This window comes from Eschrichtius robustus, chromosome 7 (assembly GCF_028021215.1).
Source record: "Eschrichtius robustus isolate mEscRob2 chromosome 7, mEscRob2.pri, whole genome shotgun sequence".
NCBI lineage: Eukaryota > Metazoa > Chordata > Mammalia > Artiodactyla > Eschrichtiidae > Eschrichtius > Eschrichtius robustus.
In genome coordinates, this window is record NC_090830.1 from 122,740,076 (window position 1) to 122,754,280 (window position 14,205).

Here is a 14,205-nt window from a genome sequence, read left to right on the forward strand (position 1 = left end):
TCCTCCCCGAGTTTTTTTTTTATTCTGTTGAGGTTCTCGCCTTGCCACTGGGAGCCTTTAGATTTCGCAGGCTCTTTGATTTGGAACCCTGGGTGCTCCTCTTCTTTATCACAGTGGGCACAGCTTTGCCCTCATCCTCACACATTAGAGTCATTTGATTCTTTAGTTATTTCGGCTGCCTTACACATCTCAATGGCTTTCTTTGCCCAGGAAGGTCACCTTCCCTCCACATCATCCTCACAGAGCACTTGATCCAATTGTGCGTATCCTACACGCCCCCGAAGAAGTGCTCTTTCAAAAGAGGTCCATGAGTTCTCCATACCCGCGTGCCCTGGCGGCTAATTTCAGCTCCGGAACTCTGCAGACTGGCATCCCTCGTGGGAGGAAAGATGCTTCTGCCACCAGCCTGGGGTGGCTGTTCTCCTTAAGCTGGGCCCCAAATGGACGGGCGGTTTTATCCCAGTTTCCAGGGCAATGGGCCTCCAATAGTTCCTCTAACGGAGGCCTGGCCTTCCCACATCCTTGCAGCATTAATGAGACGGATGTTTTGTCCAAGCTCCGCTGAGGGGGAGGTCCCGCTTCCCCAGATGGAGGTCAGCCCACCAGAGCTGCTGTTCTAAAATTATCCCGCGCACAGCCCTCAAAAGCATCAAATGGTCATAATAACTCATATTTACAAAGCACCATCACATTCACTGTGTGGGATCCCACAGGGCTTTACAAACGCAACAAACTAATACACACGCTAACTAGAAGGCGCCTCTCGCCAACCCCTGCGAGGCAGCCATCTCTAGGGTGAACGGCAGCAGCTGTTGATCTTCACGGAGCCCCAGGACACAATGGCTGGGCCAGGGCGGGAAGAATGGCCAGACTCTGGGAGGCCCCGCGCTGCCCCAGGCCGACACCCTCAGCCTGTGTTATTCTGATCTGACAGCATCTTTTGATTCTGCCGCCTCGGTACCTGTTATCCCAGGATCACAGCTTTGCTGGAAGAGCGGCCGCCTATTCTATTACAACCAGGGGCCTCCAACCCCTGCCAACAAGCCTGGGTTTAGGAAACAGCATCTTGGTGATGCATGCAAAGGGCACACATCCAAGGGAAACAGACGTGTTGGGGTCTACAGCCTCACACACAAAGGAGCGGATTGTGTTTGGACCAGATGGACTACAATTGCAGCATCTTTCTAAACTGCAGAAAGCAGAGAAAGCGCCACTTTGTCTCCAAACTTACACTGCTCTGAATGGCTAAGGAGAGGTGTCCAAAGAACAAACAGAGCAGGTGTCTACACCCACGGGGCCAGGGCACCACTCCTCTGGCCGTAACCCAGCACCTGACCGAGGTCTTTGGAGCCATGCCCAGCATTAGGATTTGAGAGCTAGAAGGACCACAGGCATTGGCTAGCACAGCTCCATCCCCATTTTACAGCTGGGAAACTGAGGCCCAGGGAGGAAAGTGGCTCAAAGTCACACATGTCATTTGTCCCACTCTCAATCCACGGTTCTTTCCACTCCCAGCCCCCCCTTCCTAGGACCTTCTTTTCTTTTTTTTAACAAATAAAATCCCATTTGGGCACAGATCATTTTACAGAAACAGGCACATACCACACATGAACCGCTGGTTCACTTACATCGCTCAGATGCAGTGCGTTGAGGCGGGCTCTGGTGAAATCGGGGTGGTCGGGGACCAGGGTGTATCTGTGCCGGGATTCGGCATCCCCTGACCGGTACAGGCGCTGCGGGGAGGAAGGCTCACAGTAAATGGGAAACCGTACTTGCTGCAGCCAAGGTGGAGAAGGGGCCGATTCCCGTTCCTGCCCCTCCCACTCGAGTGACCCCATACCGTCACCCCAGGGCACAGAAGCCCGTGGAGAGCATCCCTCCAGAAGCCACCCAGGAAGGGAGGGGCCCACGTGGCCAGGGTCAGGCGGTGGCAGGGCTGGTTTTAAATAAACTCTGCTTAAAATAGTCATCAAGATTTGCTCCAAAAGGGTCACAAACCATCACCCTGGTTGGCTGTACCTGCGTATTTCACAAACAGTAAAAGTGGGTGGATATTTCAGAGAATCTTTGCAGCTGGGCATTGCTCAAGCTTTTTACTAGTAACAAGATGCCTCCATACCTTTACTACTTAACACTAATAGTAATAATAAAAAGACACAACAGCTAAAAAGTCTTAAATGCCTTAATATCTGTTCAGAAATGTGAAGTTTTCACAGTCCAACCTGTGTCCCAAGAAGACACAATTTTAAAACTCAAGCTTTATCTTAGTTGCTATTTTTAGGGCAGCGATCTAAGAATTGCAAACAATTTTAGGAAGTGGTTGAGTCTCATCCAGTTTTAGAGAGGAAATATAATATTTAATATTCCAACCCTTTCCCAAATTCAATTTGGGTTTTGCAAATGTGAACTGGTCAGTACAACATTTGGACTCTGTGAGCACGGGGCAGCTTGGTGAGTGTGCAAAATCCAATCCCTGGACAATTTCAGAGAAAAAAATATATATGTAACTTCCTATTCTTCGAAATTAATACAGGAGAGAGGAAATGGGGCTAAATCATATAGAGAGTAAAAGCAGAAAGAAGCTTTTGATATAGCCGTTTTTGTTTTTTTTCTAATTGGCTTATGTTAAGCTTTTAATTCCATTATCATTTATCAACAATTAAGATGTATCTGACCTAGTGTTTGGTAAGGGATCATCAATGATACTTAGTATTATTATTGTTATGATTATGAGTCAAACTAGGGACATTTATTGAGGACTTACTCTGTTCTGATACTTGCTAAAAGCTTCACGTACTTTTATTTATTTAATCCTCATTTAATTCACTCAATCTTATGACATGGTTGCTATCATTACCCTCCTTTCAAATAAGGGAACCAGGGTTAGAAGACATTAGAAAACTGACCCAAGATCGCCCAGGGAAGGGACAAAAGGTTTGCCCTCACATCTTAAGCACTGACCACTGCACAGCACTAGCCACTCCTGGGCCTGGGATGAGTGAAGAGAAAACACCCACCTCATTGCAATGCATGTAGCTGTTCTTGGCATGAACTAGGTCTGGAGAGTCAACCACCGTGGTGAATTTGATAGTGTCTGGTTTTTTACGGTATTTGGTCTATAAGAGAAGGACCAAGATTCTCACGAAACAATCAAACACCATGCACTTTTCTGAGTGCAGCTTCACCCCATCTACTCAGTACCAAATGTACCAATGACATGATTGGAAAACAAGTCTCTCTTCTTGGTGGGCACCTCACCAGCATACGGAAGAGATCCAAGCTGCCTCTGTGATAAGGAACATTTTCCAGGTATTTACATTCTTGAAAAGGGAGGCTGCAAAATGCCATAGCTCATCACAATAAAGGAATTCAGTAGAGGGAAGGATCCAGCAACAAGGTGGCCCTGCTCAGACCCTATAAAAGTAGGTTCCATTATTAAGGAGCTGAAGAAAGCAGTGGCACCCTCAACCAGCTCCCAGGGCAAGAATCTCTAGGTCATCAATATGGTGGGGAGTTCAGTGAGTGTAACCATCTCTGTGCAACTTTTAACAGCCTCTGAAGTCAGACAACCCCCAGACACTGGACTCTCTGAGTAAACTCAGGAGATGGGTGGCAAACCCTCTCCCTGCCTCCCCAAAAATAATGGGCCAGCTTAGATCACAATTGTACATTAACGCCTCTCTTGAGAATCTTCTAATGCATCACCCTTCTTTCACTGCCTGACTGGAACATGCCTTTAACTCCCCAGCAAGTGAATTCACTGGGAGGGAAATCTTGTTCTGTCTTGGGATTTGGTTGCAAATGGCCCCAGAGAAATATCAGGAGTCCAGTGGCCACGGGGCCCTTTGGGATCTCCAGTCCATCTGCAGTTTCCCTCATCAGGAGGAAATAAACGCCAGGTTGCGTCTGTGGCAGAGTCAGATTAATGGTACCTCGCTGATGAGCTCTCCGGCTTTCTTTGCACTCTCTATCTGTGGGGAACTCAGCGCCAGCCATCCTATCCCCTTCATGCCCATCAGGTCTGATCTGTAGTGCAACTGCAGGAAGAAAATCATTGGCTTTTATCAGGAGAGGGTCGAAGACTGTGGGGCATCTGTAAAAATGCTTCATCGCAACATTTCAACATCGTCATTCGGGTGCGTTCTGCATGTCATCGAGTCAAACTGTTTGAGTTTGTGCACTCTGTCCAGAATCAAATAACGGGTCCAGTGTACGATACAGGAAGGCCCCACCCGTAAACTGGCTGGACTTGAAGCAGAAGGTACTGACCTGCGGGAATGATCCCTAAGAACGACCTGAGATACACACCCCAGCCCACACATCAGCCCCCATCATTTTGTTTCATTCTGGCAGAGAGGCGATTGACCTCCTGCCTAAACAGAAACGTTTTTATACACTCTCAGTTGATCAAAGGGCTTTGAGCTCTGGATCAAACCTGCTGTGACTCGGAGCAAATCACTGTACCAAAATGTGACTCAGTTTCTCTCTGTGATACCTGAAGGTCATGACAACCCCTCTGTTCTCGTGAAAACACCTGAGAGTCCTGAGGGGTAAAAGCCACTCTATGTGTTAGATTTGTTTTTTTCTTGCGGTGGTGGGGGGAAGGGAAGACGATTATAGCAGGACTCTCAAAACTGGAACAAACCTGGCTACACCTGGCGACTGGTGTGCAAGCCATTTTAATCTTTCTGTGCCTCGGTTTACCCCTCCTACTTCTACTCATGATTTGCTTATATTGCACAAATGGGCTTAAGCTTTATCCACCTTCTTCCTTTTAAGGACTCAGAAGATCAGGAGTACAGCATCAATTCTGGGGAGAAAATCGTAAGTGCTGTTTTAAGACAATGGGTCCGTAGTAGGTACTGAACATGTAACTTGCAGCCTTTAACACCTGTTTATATAAAAGGGAAACTTAAGGCAGCAAATCAAGTCAGTTTTGACATTTTCTAAACAAAACAAAACAAAAGGCAGTGGGTCTGCTTAGGAGTCTCCTAAAATGTTAAATCTAATTACCATTCTTTGATCTGCCCACCATTACCTACGATGAGACAGTTGCTTTTCTTCCTCTCCGTATGGAAATTAGGCATTTTTAAAGGGGGGAAAAGACTCTCTAAGGAAATCTGAAATTTGGATCTAAACGAAGTTGCTAGCCTTCCTCTAATTTAGATATAAGCTCTGCTGTAACGCAAAATACCCACTCCTGAAATCAGCCTTTTCGGCCTTTTTAGTTTTCTTTCATTTCAGGAATCACAGCGCTCCTCACAGCTGGCCTCAGAGAGGGTCCGTTTCTGATCTACTGTCTGCTGGTTAAGGCCCCTGTGCAAATTCCACTCTGCCTTCCAACTGGTGCAAGGAGACATCACTCAGGTCCCAGAGCACGTTTCAAAACCCCATGTCAGTGAGATTGCTTTTTATACCGCGATCTTTCAGTATACACCGGCAAAGCTTTTGCCTTCCACTCTGATAAAGAACAGAGAAAATTGGATAAATTTCTAAGTTAGAGAGAATCATCCTACAGGGCCTCTTCACAGCCAGGCCTTGCTCCTTTCATAAGTGAGATGAAGCGGGGGAGCACGCTTTCAACTTGCCTTTTGTGGAGCTGAACAGTGCGAGCGCAGGTGAGTCAGAAGGCAAGATGCAGGTTCCCCAAAGATCTGACTGCGCCTTAGACTCTCTTATAAATGGATTGTCTATTGATATTTCTGCTCCCAGCCCAGCTTTGACTATTCACGCAGACCCTAAAAACAACACGCCTGCCCCAGACTTCACGATAAAACAGGGAGAGAGAGGAGGGGAGTCGAGGAGAATCGGCCCAAAGATGGTTTCAAAGAAGGATTCTAAGATAATAAGAGACCTTCTCAGGATGCCCAGCTGAATTTGGCTTCCCCACATGGCAGCCTCGCTATTTGCCCTTGTATATACGAAGGCCTAGAAGTCACCTTCAGAGTCACACTTGGGGTTTCCTGGTACCCCTATCCTGGAGCACAGTGTGGCAGACGCACGAGCTGCAGCTTTCAGCCCCTGAGTTCTAACAGGAATGACATAAGCAGATGCACCCAGGAGGTGGCCAGGGGAAGGGGTATATTTGTCATATTAATAAGAATCACCATAACCACTACCTTGCTACCCTGCGTAGGGTGTGGTTTGCTTTAGACTCGTTATCTCATTCAGTCCTTGCGCCATTCTCAAAGCACGAGCTCTTATTCCCATCTACAGAACAATGTCGGGGTTTAAATGTTTGTTCGGATTCCCAGAAGAGTCACCAGCTGCGGTCCCGTGGGGATGCTGCGTGGGTGGTCCTTAAGAGAACACTCAGGAGCCAGGGCACCTGGGTTCCTAATCTAGCCACCAGGGGGAGCCAGAGAGCACTGAACCCAGAGTCGGGAGCCCAGAGCCCCACTTTGCCTCTTACTAGCCGTATGGTCTTGAGCAAGTCATTTCCCTGCCAGCTTATGACCCTAAGCAAGTTACTGAAGGTTACAGGTGCCTGAGTTACCGCAACTGTAAAAATGGGAGTAATGCCAGTACTTACCTAGATACTACATGACATGGTTCGCACAAGATATTTAAACAAATGCCTGACCTAGGATAAGCATTCCATACTTTTTAGGTATTGTTATTGTTGTTCTTATTTGTGATGGTGGGGAAACTGAAGCTAGGAGAGCTTAAGGAGTCTCCTGAGGCCGGGTAGCCATAAAGGGCGGGGCCAGGACTGTCTCCTTGACTGTCCCTGCACATGCTTTGCAGGATGCCCTGCAGCCCCCGCGTGAGATCACGGAGGGGAGTGTGGACTGGCACATTGGGAAAGACTGAGAGGTGACTGAACCAGCACCGATTCGTGGTGGAGCGTGGCCTGGGCGGGGCACATGTCTCAGGTACATCCCTGAGGTTAGCATGACTTGAGCAATCACGGCCTTGAGGACCTTCTCCCCAAGGGCAAGCACCTAGTCCCACAGCATTCTTTCTGGCCTGGGTGGAAGAGGACAGGAGAAATGGCTGAAGGCTACTGAGGGCTACTGTTCCTACCCTAGATTCTGCTGAACTGAGTGAGCTCATATTGAGCCTTTGTCTCCTTTTCGCTATAACGTAACCACATGGAATTGGATTTTCAGGGATGACTCTGAGAAGACTAAAGCCTCAGAACCATCTGTGGACACTGTGCGGGTCTACTGTTCACAGCAACTTAGAGTCCAAGACCCCCCCAGTTTAACAAACCTGAAGTTTCAAAACAATGCATGAAGCACAACACGGTCATTTTTCAGTTAGGCAATAATTTCTCAGCACACAACATTCTAATACATATCCCATTTGGTAAAATGTCAGTCTAAGATTGCCAACTAGCGTTTCTTGGGGAGGACCCTCTGTCTTAGTTTGTTCTTCCTCTTCGGCTTTTTTTTTTTTTTTTTTAGTGTTAAAATATCCTTTCTTTTCAGAAGTAACAGTGATATAAATGGTAGTCTGAGGTAGGATTTGGTTTTTGGTATCGTTCCTCACTTAGTTAAATAGTCTGACATTATGTTGATGCCGGCATTTTAAAAAACATTAATCTATGAATCCTGAAATCTGAGATCACCAATTAAATCAAACCTCTTTGCTTTTCCAGTAGAGACACGGAGGCCTAGAAAGCCAAGGGGCCGCGGAAGGACTGCCAGTGAGTGACGAAGCTGGGCTTCCAGCTTGGCCCCCGACCTCTCCCCGGTGGCCTCTGTAACTTCCTCAGCACCTGTCCTGTCCCAGGAGGTTTCTCTTCTCCCCAGGAATAGGCCACCGACAAGAGGGTCCCGGGCTGGGCACCAAGTCATGCTATGAGTTCTTCTTGGACCTCAGGGTGGCCTTCTAGCAAGTGGAAGGCTTTCTAAGTGGGTCCTGGGCTGTGCTTCAGTGACCACGTGCCCTGAGTGGGGCCCGATAAACTCATCCTGCTCTACGCTCTGCTGGCTGGTGCCCAACACGATACTGCAGTTCCAGCAAATCTCGATGCATAATTAGATGATCCTGACGTTCATTAAATCACATCATCGTTGTCACAATTAATCATCCATTAGGTGTTTACAACACTCTGCCTGGGCAATATAACTAAACTAGAAGCAGCCACTGCCCTGAAGGCCACCAGAATCGGAAGGCTTGGTGGAGAACGTAGTCCGAACTGCTCACACCCACTGGTGTGTTCCTACAGAGAAGGCACCATGCTCAGTGCATCATATAGACCAGCCCTCAACTGAGAAATGGGTTCTCAGTCGGGTGCAGATTTGTCCCCCGGTGCATTTGGCAATATTTGGAGACATTTTGATTGCCACGCTAAGCGGGTGCTGTGGGATGTAGAGGGTAGAGGCCAGGGACACTGCAGTGCACAGGACAGGCCCCCACGACAAAGCATCCAGCCCAAAATGTCAAACGCGCCTGAGCTGGGAAACCCTGATGTGGGTGATAAGGACTGAGGTGACAACAGTGCCATGAGCTCTGCTCTAACATGAGAGCGCCTTCCTCCTAGGGGAGCCGCGGGGCTGGGGAGACGACGCACGGGCGCCCGCGTGGTGCAGAGCATGCCACGTGCATGCGCCCTGTAAGTGCCGACCGTGACCACATTTTCATCGCGGCCCCGGCCCGGCTGAGGGAGCCGAGGCTTGGAGGGGCCTGGGACTGACTCCAGAGCCTTCCACTACGGGGGCAGTGGCTGGCGCTACCCACCTACAGGCTTGATGACCTTGCGTGGGCCTCTCTCTGGGCCTCAGCGTCCACACCTGCATCCTAGGAAGCGTGACTCCCCTGTCCCGGATGGCGGGAGGGTTGGGAGGGTGGGCTCTGGAGCCAGTCCTGCCTCGGCCCCTCCCACGTGACCTCGTCTGTGAAACAGGAGCAGCAATGGCCCCCACCCCGAAGTGCGGTAGCGAGGGTGCCGGTACTGGCAAAGCAGTCAGTGAGCGTCAGCTCTGGGGGCAATTCTTCTCCTCGCCTCACCACACACAGTCCAGCCCTGAGCCTCTGTCTCGGACCCCATCCCCATCCCCTGCGACATCCTCTTCACCCACCCACACACTTGCTTCGCTCCAGCCTCAAATATGCTGAGGCTGCTGCCACTCAGGGGCTTTGTTCAAATGTCACTTTTGCACTTTTGAGAACTACCCTCACCCCCATTTTAAGTTGCACACACACTCACACCCCCATACCCAACTTCCCTGCTCTGTTTGTCTCCATCTGGCATACTACACGTCTCACTTATACTTTCTCTCCCTCCCACAGAACAGAAGCTCCACGACCCCGGGAGTTTTTAGACTCTTTTGTTGACTGCTGTATTTTTAGACTCTTTTGTTGACTGCTGTATCCCCAGGGCCTTGAGGGATGCCTGCTACATAGTAGGTGCTCAACAAATATTTGTTGATGGATTGAATAACTCCAACCTAGATGGCACAGACCAAGCAAATCGTTTGGGGGATCCGAAAGGCTAAGGAAGAAGCAGAGATTTACACGCAGGCCTGGCGGGAGGAGGAAGGTCAGGGACTGATGTGTGATCTACGGACCGCCCCCCCCTACCTCACTCTGCAGGGCGTGAGCCTTCTTGGCCCAGGCCATCTTCAGGTCCTCGGGCAGTGCCGTGAACTCGTGGCACCGTGTCCTGTAGTCGCGGTCGCTGGCCAGGGCCTGGGCCTTCCTGGCGTGGACCAGGGGCACCATGTCCATGGGCAGGTGGCACTGGGCTCTGTTGCCCGCCGCCTCCCTCCTGTACCGAAGCTCACTCTGCAGCCGGCCCATCCGCTGGCAGTGCTGGAGCCGGGGGTCGTCTCTCACACTCTGGGCCCCGATCAGCCTTCCTCGCTCCTTCACAAAGTCGTTCCTATAGAGAAACTGGAAGAGGGGGGGGCGGGGGGAGCCAGGCGGTCAGGGCTGGCATTTGGGACGCTTACATTCCATCTATCCATCTATTCCTTGCAGACCCTAAGAAAATCACCTGTTCTTACACTAGGAGGAGATGATTATAAGAAAAACCACAGTGAGGTTGGCCTGAGAGCATGCTTCCTCCCTGGGGGAGGAACAGTGGAAACACTGTTCCCTTCCTCCCATCTAATTAAAACCAGATCCTTAGAACCAAAGTGAGGGGCCCACTCCCCTTACTTGTCCTGTGCCCGAAAGGAATTTATCAAAAAGGGTAAAAGAGAAACTTGTGCTTTATCCCCTTGCACTTGGCAAAACATCAAACCCAAAAGACAGGATCCATTTATTTGAAGTCTACATTTTCTGCGATTTGTTTGTGGGAAACAGAAAGTCACCTTCATGTCCCAGAGCTATGGATGCTATCAACAGAGTGCCTGAAACACAGCTGAAAATCCTACCGCCGACGCGGGAAACTACAGAGAGCCGAGTTACAATTTCTACTGCGAGTTCTTTCTAATTCTGGGTGGAGTTAGAAAACAGACAGTTCACACATTACGGGGAGATCATTGCCTAGACACCGCAATTAGAAATAAATCGTAATCTTCTTCCTGCTAGAGACTTTTGCCTGCATTTAGCTTCTGATTAACAGGGCCTTTCTTTCTCTCTCTCCGTCAAAGAATCTCATTCATAACTAATATATTCTGCAGGTGACATCCTGTCTCACATGGTGATAGATTTGCTTTAATTCAGGAAAATCAGCCGTAGACATTGTTTTACACGAAGTTAACAGAAATTAGGCCGGATGGAAGGTCATATCATTCAACTCACATCACTGGCTATATCTCCAGAGACCCGAGCCGCCTGGAAGGGGAGCGCGTCTATTGTCAGCTTGTAGCCTTGAACACGGAGATTCCGCCAAGACTCCTTGTATTTTGCCTACGGTAGGAACACATGTAGATCTTCTTTAAAAAAAAAATTACATGACTCAAAGAACAAATGCTACTCCCTTTTATTTGTAGTGTGGTGTTCCAGAATCAATTCCTGACAAGCAAAAGCTTTCGATTTTGCAAAGAAAATCTCATTAGCACCCTCTCGGAAGTGGGCTCTGACACGTAGGTATCAACACATCTGTGTAAGGTATATTTAACATGAGTGTCTACAAGATACATTGTTTAAAGTTTCTGTGAAAGTCACCAGGGTCACTGTTAGCTCCCATCACAGACACAGACATATGTGGCCTTGGAGCACATCTCAACCTCAGCAACGGGAAAGGCTTACATCACTCAGGTTGGCTGCATTTGTTTTCGCTCGGACAAACTCGGGCAGGCCCAGGGTTATTGTGTAGTGGTGTCTCGCGTCCTCGCCTGCTGCTTTATAGAGGCGCTGGGCAGGAAAAAAAAAAAAAAGGCAAGAAGGTAAGTGCTGTGCATTTCTGCAGGGCTGGAGTTCCCTCCTTTGCAATTGGGAAATACGTTTGTAAAAGGCCATTCGCTATGTCATGGGTACACCTTCAGCCTGGAGAAGATGTTTTTTTTTCAATAGAGGTAGTCCTTCATGAGTCAAATTGAGTGCTGTGAAAGGAATGTGGAAGAAACTGCAAGTTGCTTGTGATGGGGTTCAGGACATGTTACCCCAAAATATGGTACCTTGGCATCGTGCATATTTTCAGCTGAAGGAATTTGGAAGCAGCAGGAGGTGGAAGACCTCTCTCTGACCTTCTCCCCTCCTGTGGGAGCTGCCCTCCCTCTGACACAGGGAAGGATCAAGCTCATCTCTGACTTCGGAAGGACCGAGAGGCATTTGAACAAACAGACCTCGCTAAGTGTCCCCCAGTTTCCTGCCCTTAGCTCACCCCCTTTTGTCCTACACATTTTCCCACGACTGTCCACTCTTCATCAAACCTGGAATAAAAACGCTCAGGTTTAACCGTCCCTCCCTCCTGGTCTCCGTTTCCTTATGAAGACTCCTGCACCACCTAAAGCTTATATTACATAAATTTGTATGCTTTTCTCTTGTTAATCTGTCTTTTGTTACAGAGCCCCAGCCGAGAACCTAAGATGGGTAAAAGAAAAGATATTTTTTCCCTTCCCTATACTTTGCTCAATAATAGGCCGAGGGAAGAAAAACACCTTTAAGAATACTATCGTGGTTCTTCCCATTGCAGACTTTTTTTGCTAAGGACACAGTGTAAAGACAATATTAAGATCTGGAAAATTTAGGAGAAGCTCTACTGGTTGGAAGGGAGGTTCCCAAACCCCAGTCTGCATCCTTTACTAAAATCCCGGGATCCTCCCATGGGCAGACTCACACCAGTGCTGCGCTGCATGGCAGCACTCAACCGTTGTGAAAACATCTGCTCTCGTGATTAGAACTGGGTCTGTGGTTGCTGAGTTCTCCAGGGCCAGAGGCCACTGCAGGAGGCATTGTTACCCCTCAGCACCCCGATCACAAAGCAGGCAAGAAAGGGTCAGTGGGAATTTTAACTTGATCATGTCACGCTACACAGCCCTTTCTTTGGATTTTCTTATCCCAAGCTTGGAACTAATCTATAAATACCCAAATCTCAACTGACTTCGAAAAGTTAGAGTCAGAAGGAGAATTTTAAAAACGAAATTTCATTCTCTGCCGAGCTCACTCGATATTTCAAACTTGTCAGAGCGCCATTAAGAAGAAGTAGAGCTGGAATGATGATTTTATGGAGTGAGATTCTTTCCCCTGGGCCCCCTCTGCTAGAATATTAAAGTGATAATTGGGTAAGTGGTGTGAGTGAGAAGATGAGGAGGCAGAGAACCAAGAAGCTTGGCAAACATCACACTGTGTCACTGTCCCCGGACAACCACAAATCCTTCCCAACGTCATCATCAGAATGACAGCGGAGAAATGATTAGGCAATATCTGCCCAGCTAGAATAGACGAACGACAGACCAGCACGTCTCCAACTTTAATGTGCAAAGGAAACCCGTGAGGATCTTGTTAAATGACCGTGTGGATTCGGTGGGTCTGGGATGGGGCCTGAGGTCTGGTATTCCTAACAAGCTCCCAGGGGATGCTGATGTTGTCGGTCTGTGACCACATCTGGGGAGCGAGACGACAGACTAAACCGAATTTCCTCCTGGGCCTTTTTTCCTTCTGGAAACTGTTGAGGCTCTGTCTAACGACATTCTTTTCTTTCCATGCAAACACCCATCCTTCCCCTGACCCCCGCCAATCCCACAAATATTCACACATATTTTTTAACAATCTAGCAGTTTTTAAAAAGCCCATCCCAAAGCCATCCGAAGATTTTACCTCGTTTGTAATCTGGTTGCTGAGTTTTGCATGAGTGAGGCTGGGAGTGTCTGTCACGGCCGTGTACTTGAATGACTGCGGATGCTGACGATATTTACGCTGAGCTCACACACAAGAGGCGATAAGAAGACAAGGTAAGATGCAAAACCAGCAGAAGAACCAGCTCATTAAGCACTAGCTATAAACCCTCGTTTTGCAAAGGCTGCTAGTCTGTGGCCCAGAATCCAGTCCGTCCCCTGCTCTTGTGACCTCAGAACCCAGTGGGATGAAGAAGCAGAGAGGAGGAGAGGACGGATGGAATCAGATACTTATCAATGGGAAAGGGAGATCTAGTCCTTTGCTACAAATGTGAACGCGACTATAGAGATTCACGTTTTGCTCCCAAATTTCCTTTGCTCGCTGGAAACCCTAGGCTCCTCAGCTTTGGGGGTGTACCAGAAACAACCGTGCAGCTTAAAATAATCCACATGCCTGCACACCACCCCAGGGGATGGGATTCAGTAAATCGTCAGTGGGCTCTGTACTTTATTTAAGTTCCAAAGGGGATTCTGATGCACCATGAGGTTTAGAAACCACTCGCTTTAGAGATTTCACTGGAAAAGCAAAGCACAAAATTAAATCTCAACTCCCACGGTGCGGCCAATTCCGCTTGCTCAGAGCTTCTAATCAATGCGTAAGCCATTCTGAGGCACCCAGGCTGGATGCTGACCGCCTTTTGCTTGCAGTGCCTTCCATTATGCCCATCTACCGTGAATGGAAATCCCAGAGCCCTCCCAGGGGTGGGCAAGATTCCTCAGGAGTTCAAAGAGCTTAGAATTCCAGACTTCTGTAATTTACCAAGAAGTTATCACCAAGCTTATAGCAACCATTTCATATACAGCCCCCAGAGAAGCACAGTGCTTACATTAGCGCTGATCCTCACAAAAACTAAATGAGAGAGGTCTGAGGATTCCCATTTGACTGATTAAGAGGTTGAGTCTCAGAGAGGGCAGGTGACTGGCTTGACGTCACACAGCAAATGAGTACTGGCCTGGAATTTCAGTCACT

General features: G+C 48.5%; 1 protein-coding gene across 1 annotated transcript in view; it reads right to left on the reverse strand.

Annotated features, from left to right (window-relative positions):
- Positions 1-14,205, reverse strand: part of NRAP (nebulin related anchoring protein) — a 69,608-nt gene that overhangs the window by 5,150 nt on the left and 50,253 nt on the right. The window contains exons 32-38 of the mRNA XM_068548601.1: positions 13,159-13,257; positions 11,149-11,253; positions 10,699-10,806; positions 9,532-9,843; positions 3,933-4,037; positions 3,018-3,116; positions 1,629-1,733 (exon numbers count right to left, since the gene is read on the reverse strand). Of these exons, the coding sequence (XP_068404702.1) occupies positions 1,629-1,733; positions 3,018-3,116; positions 3,933-4,037; positions 9,532-9,843; positions 10,699-10,806; positions 11,149-11,253; positions 13,159-13,257 (933 nt within the window). The remainder of the gene's footprint in view (positions 1-1,628; positions 1,734-3,017; positions 3,117-3,932; positions 4,038-9,531; positions 9,844-10,698; positions 10,807-11,148; positions 11,254-13,158; positions 13,258-14,205) is intronic.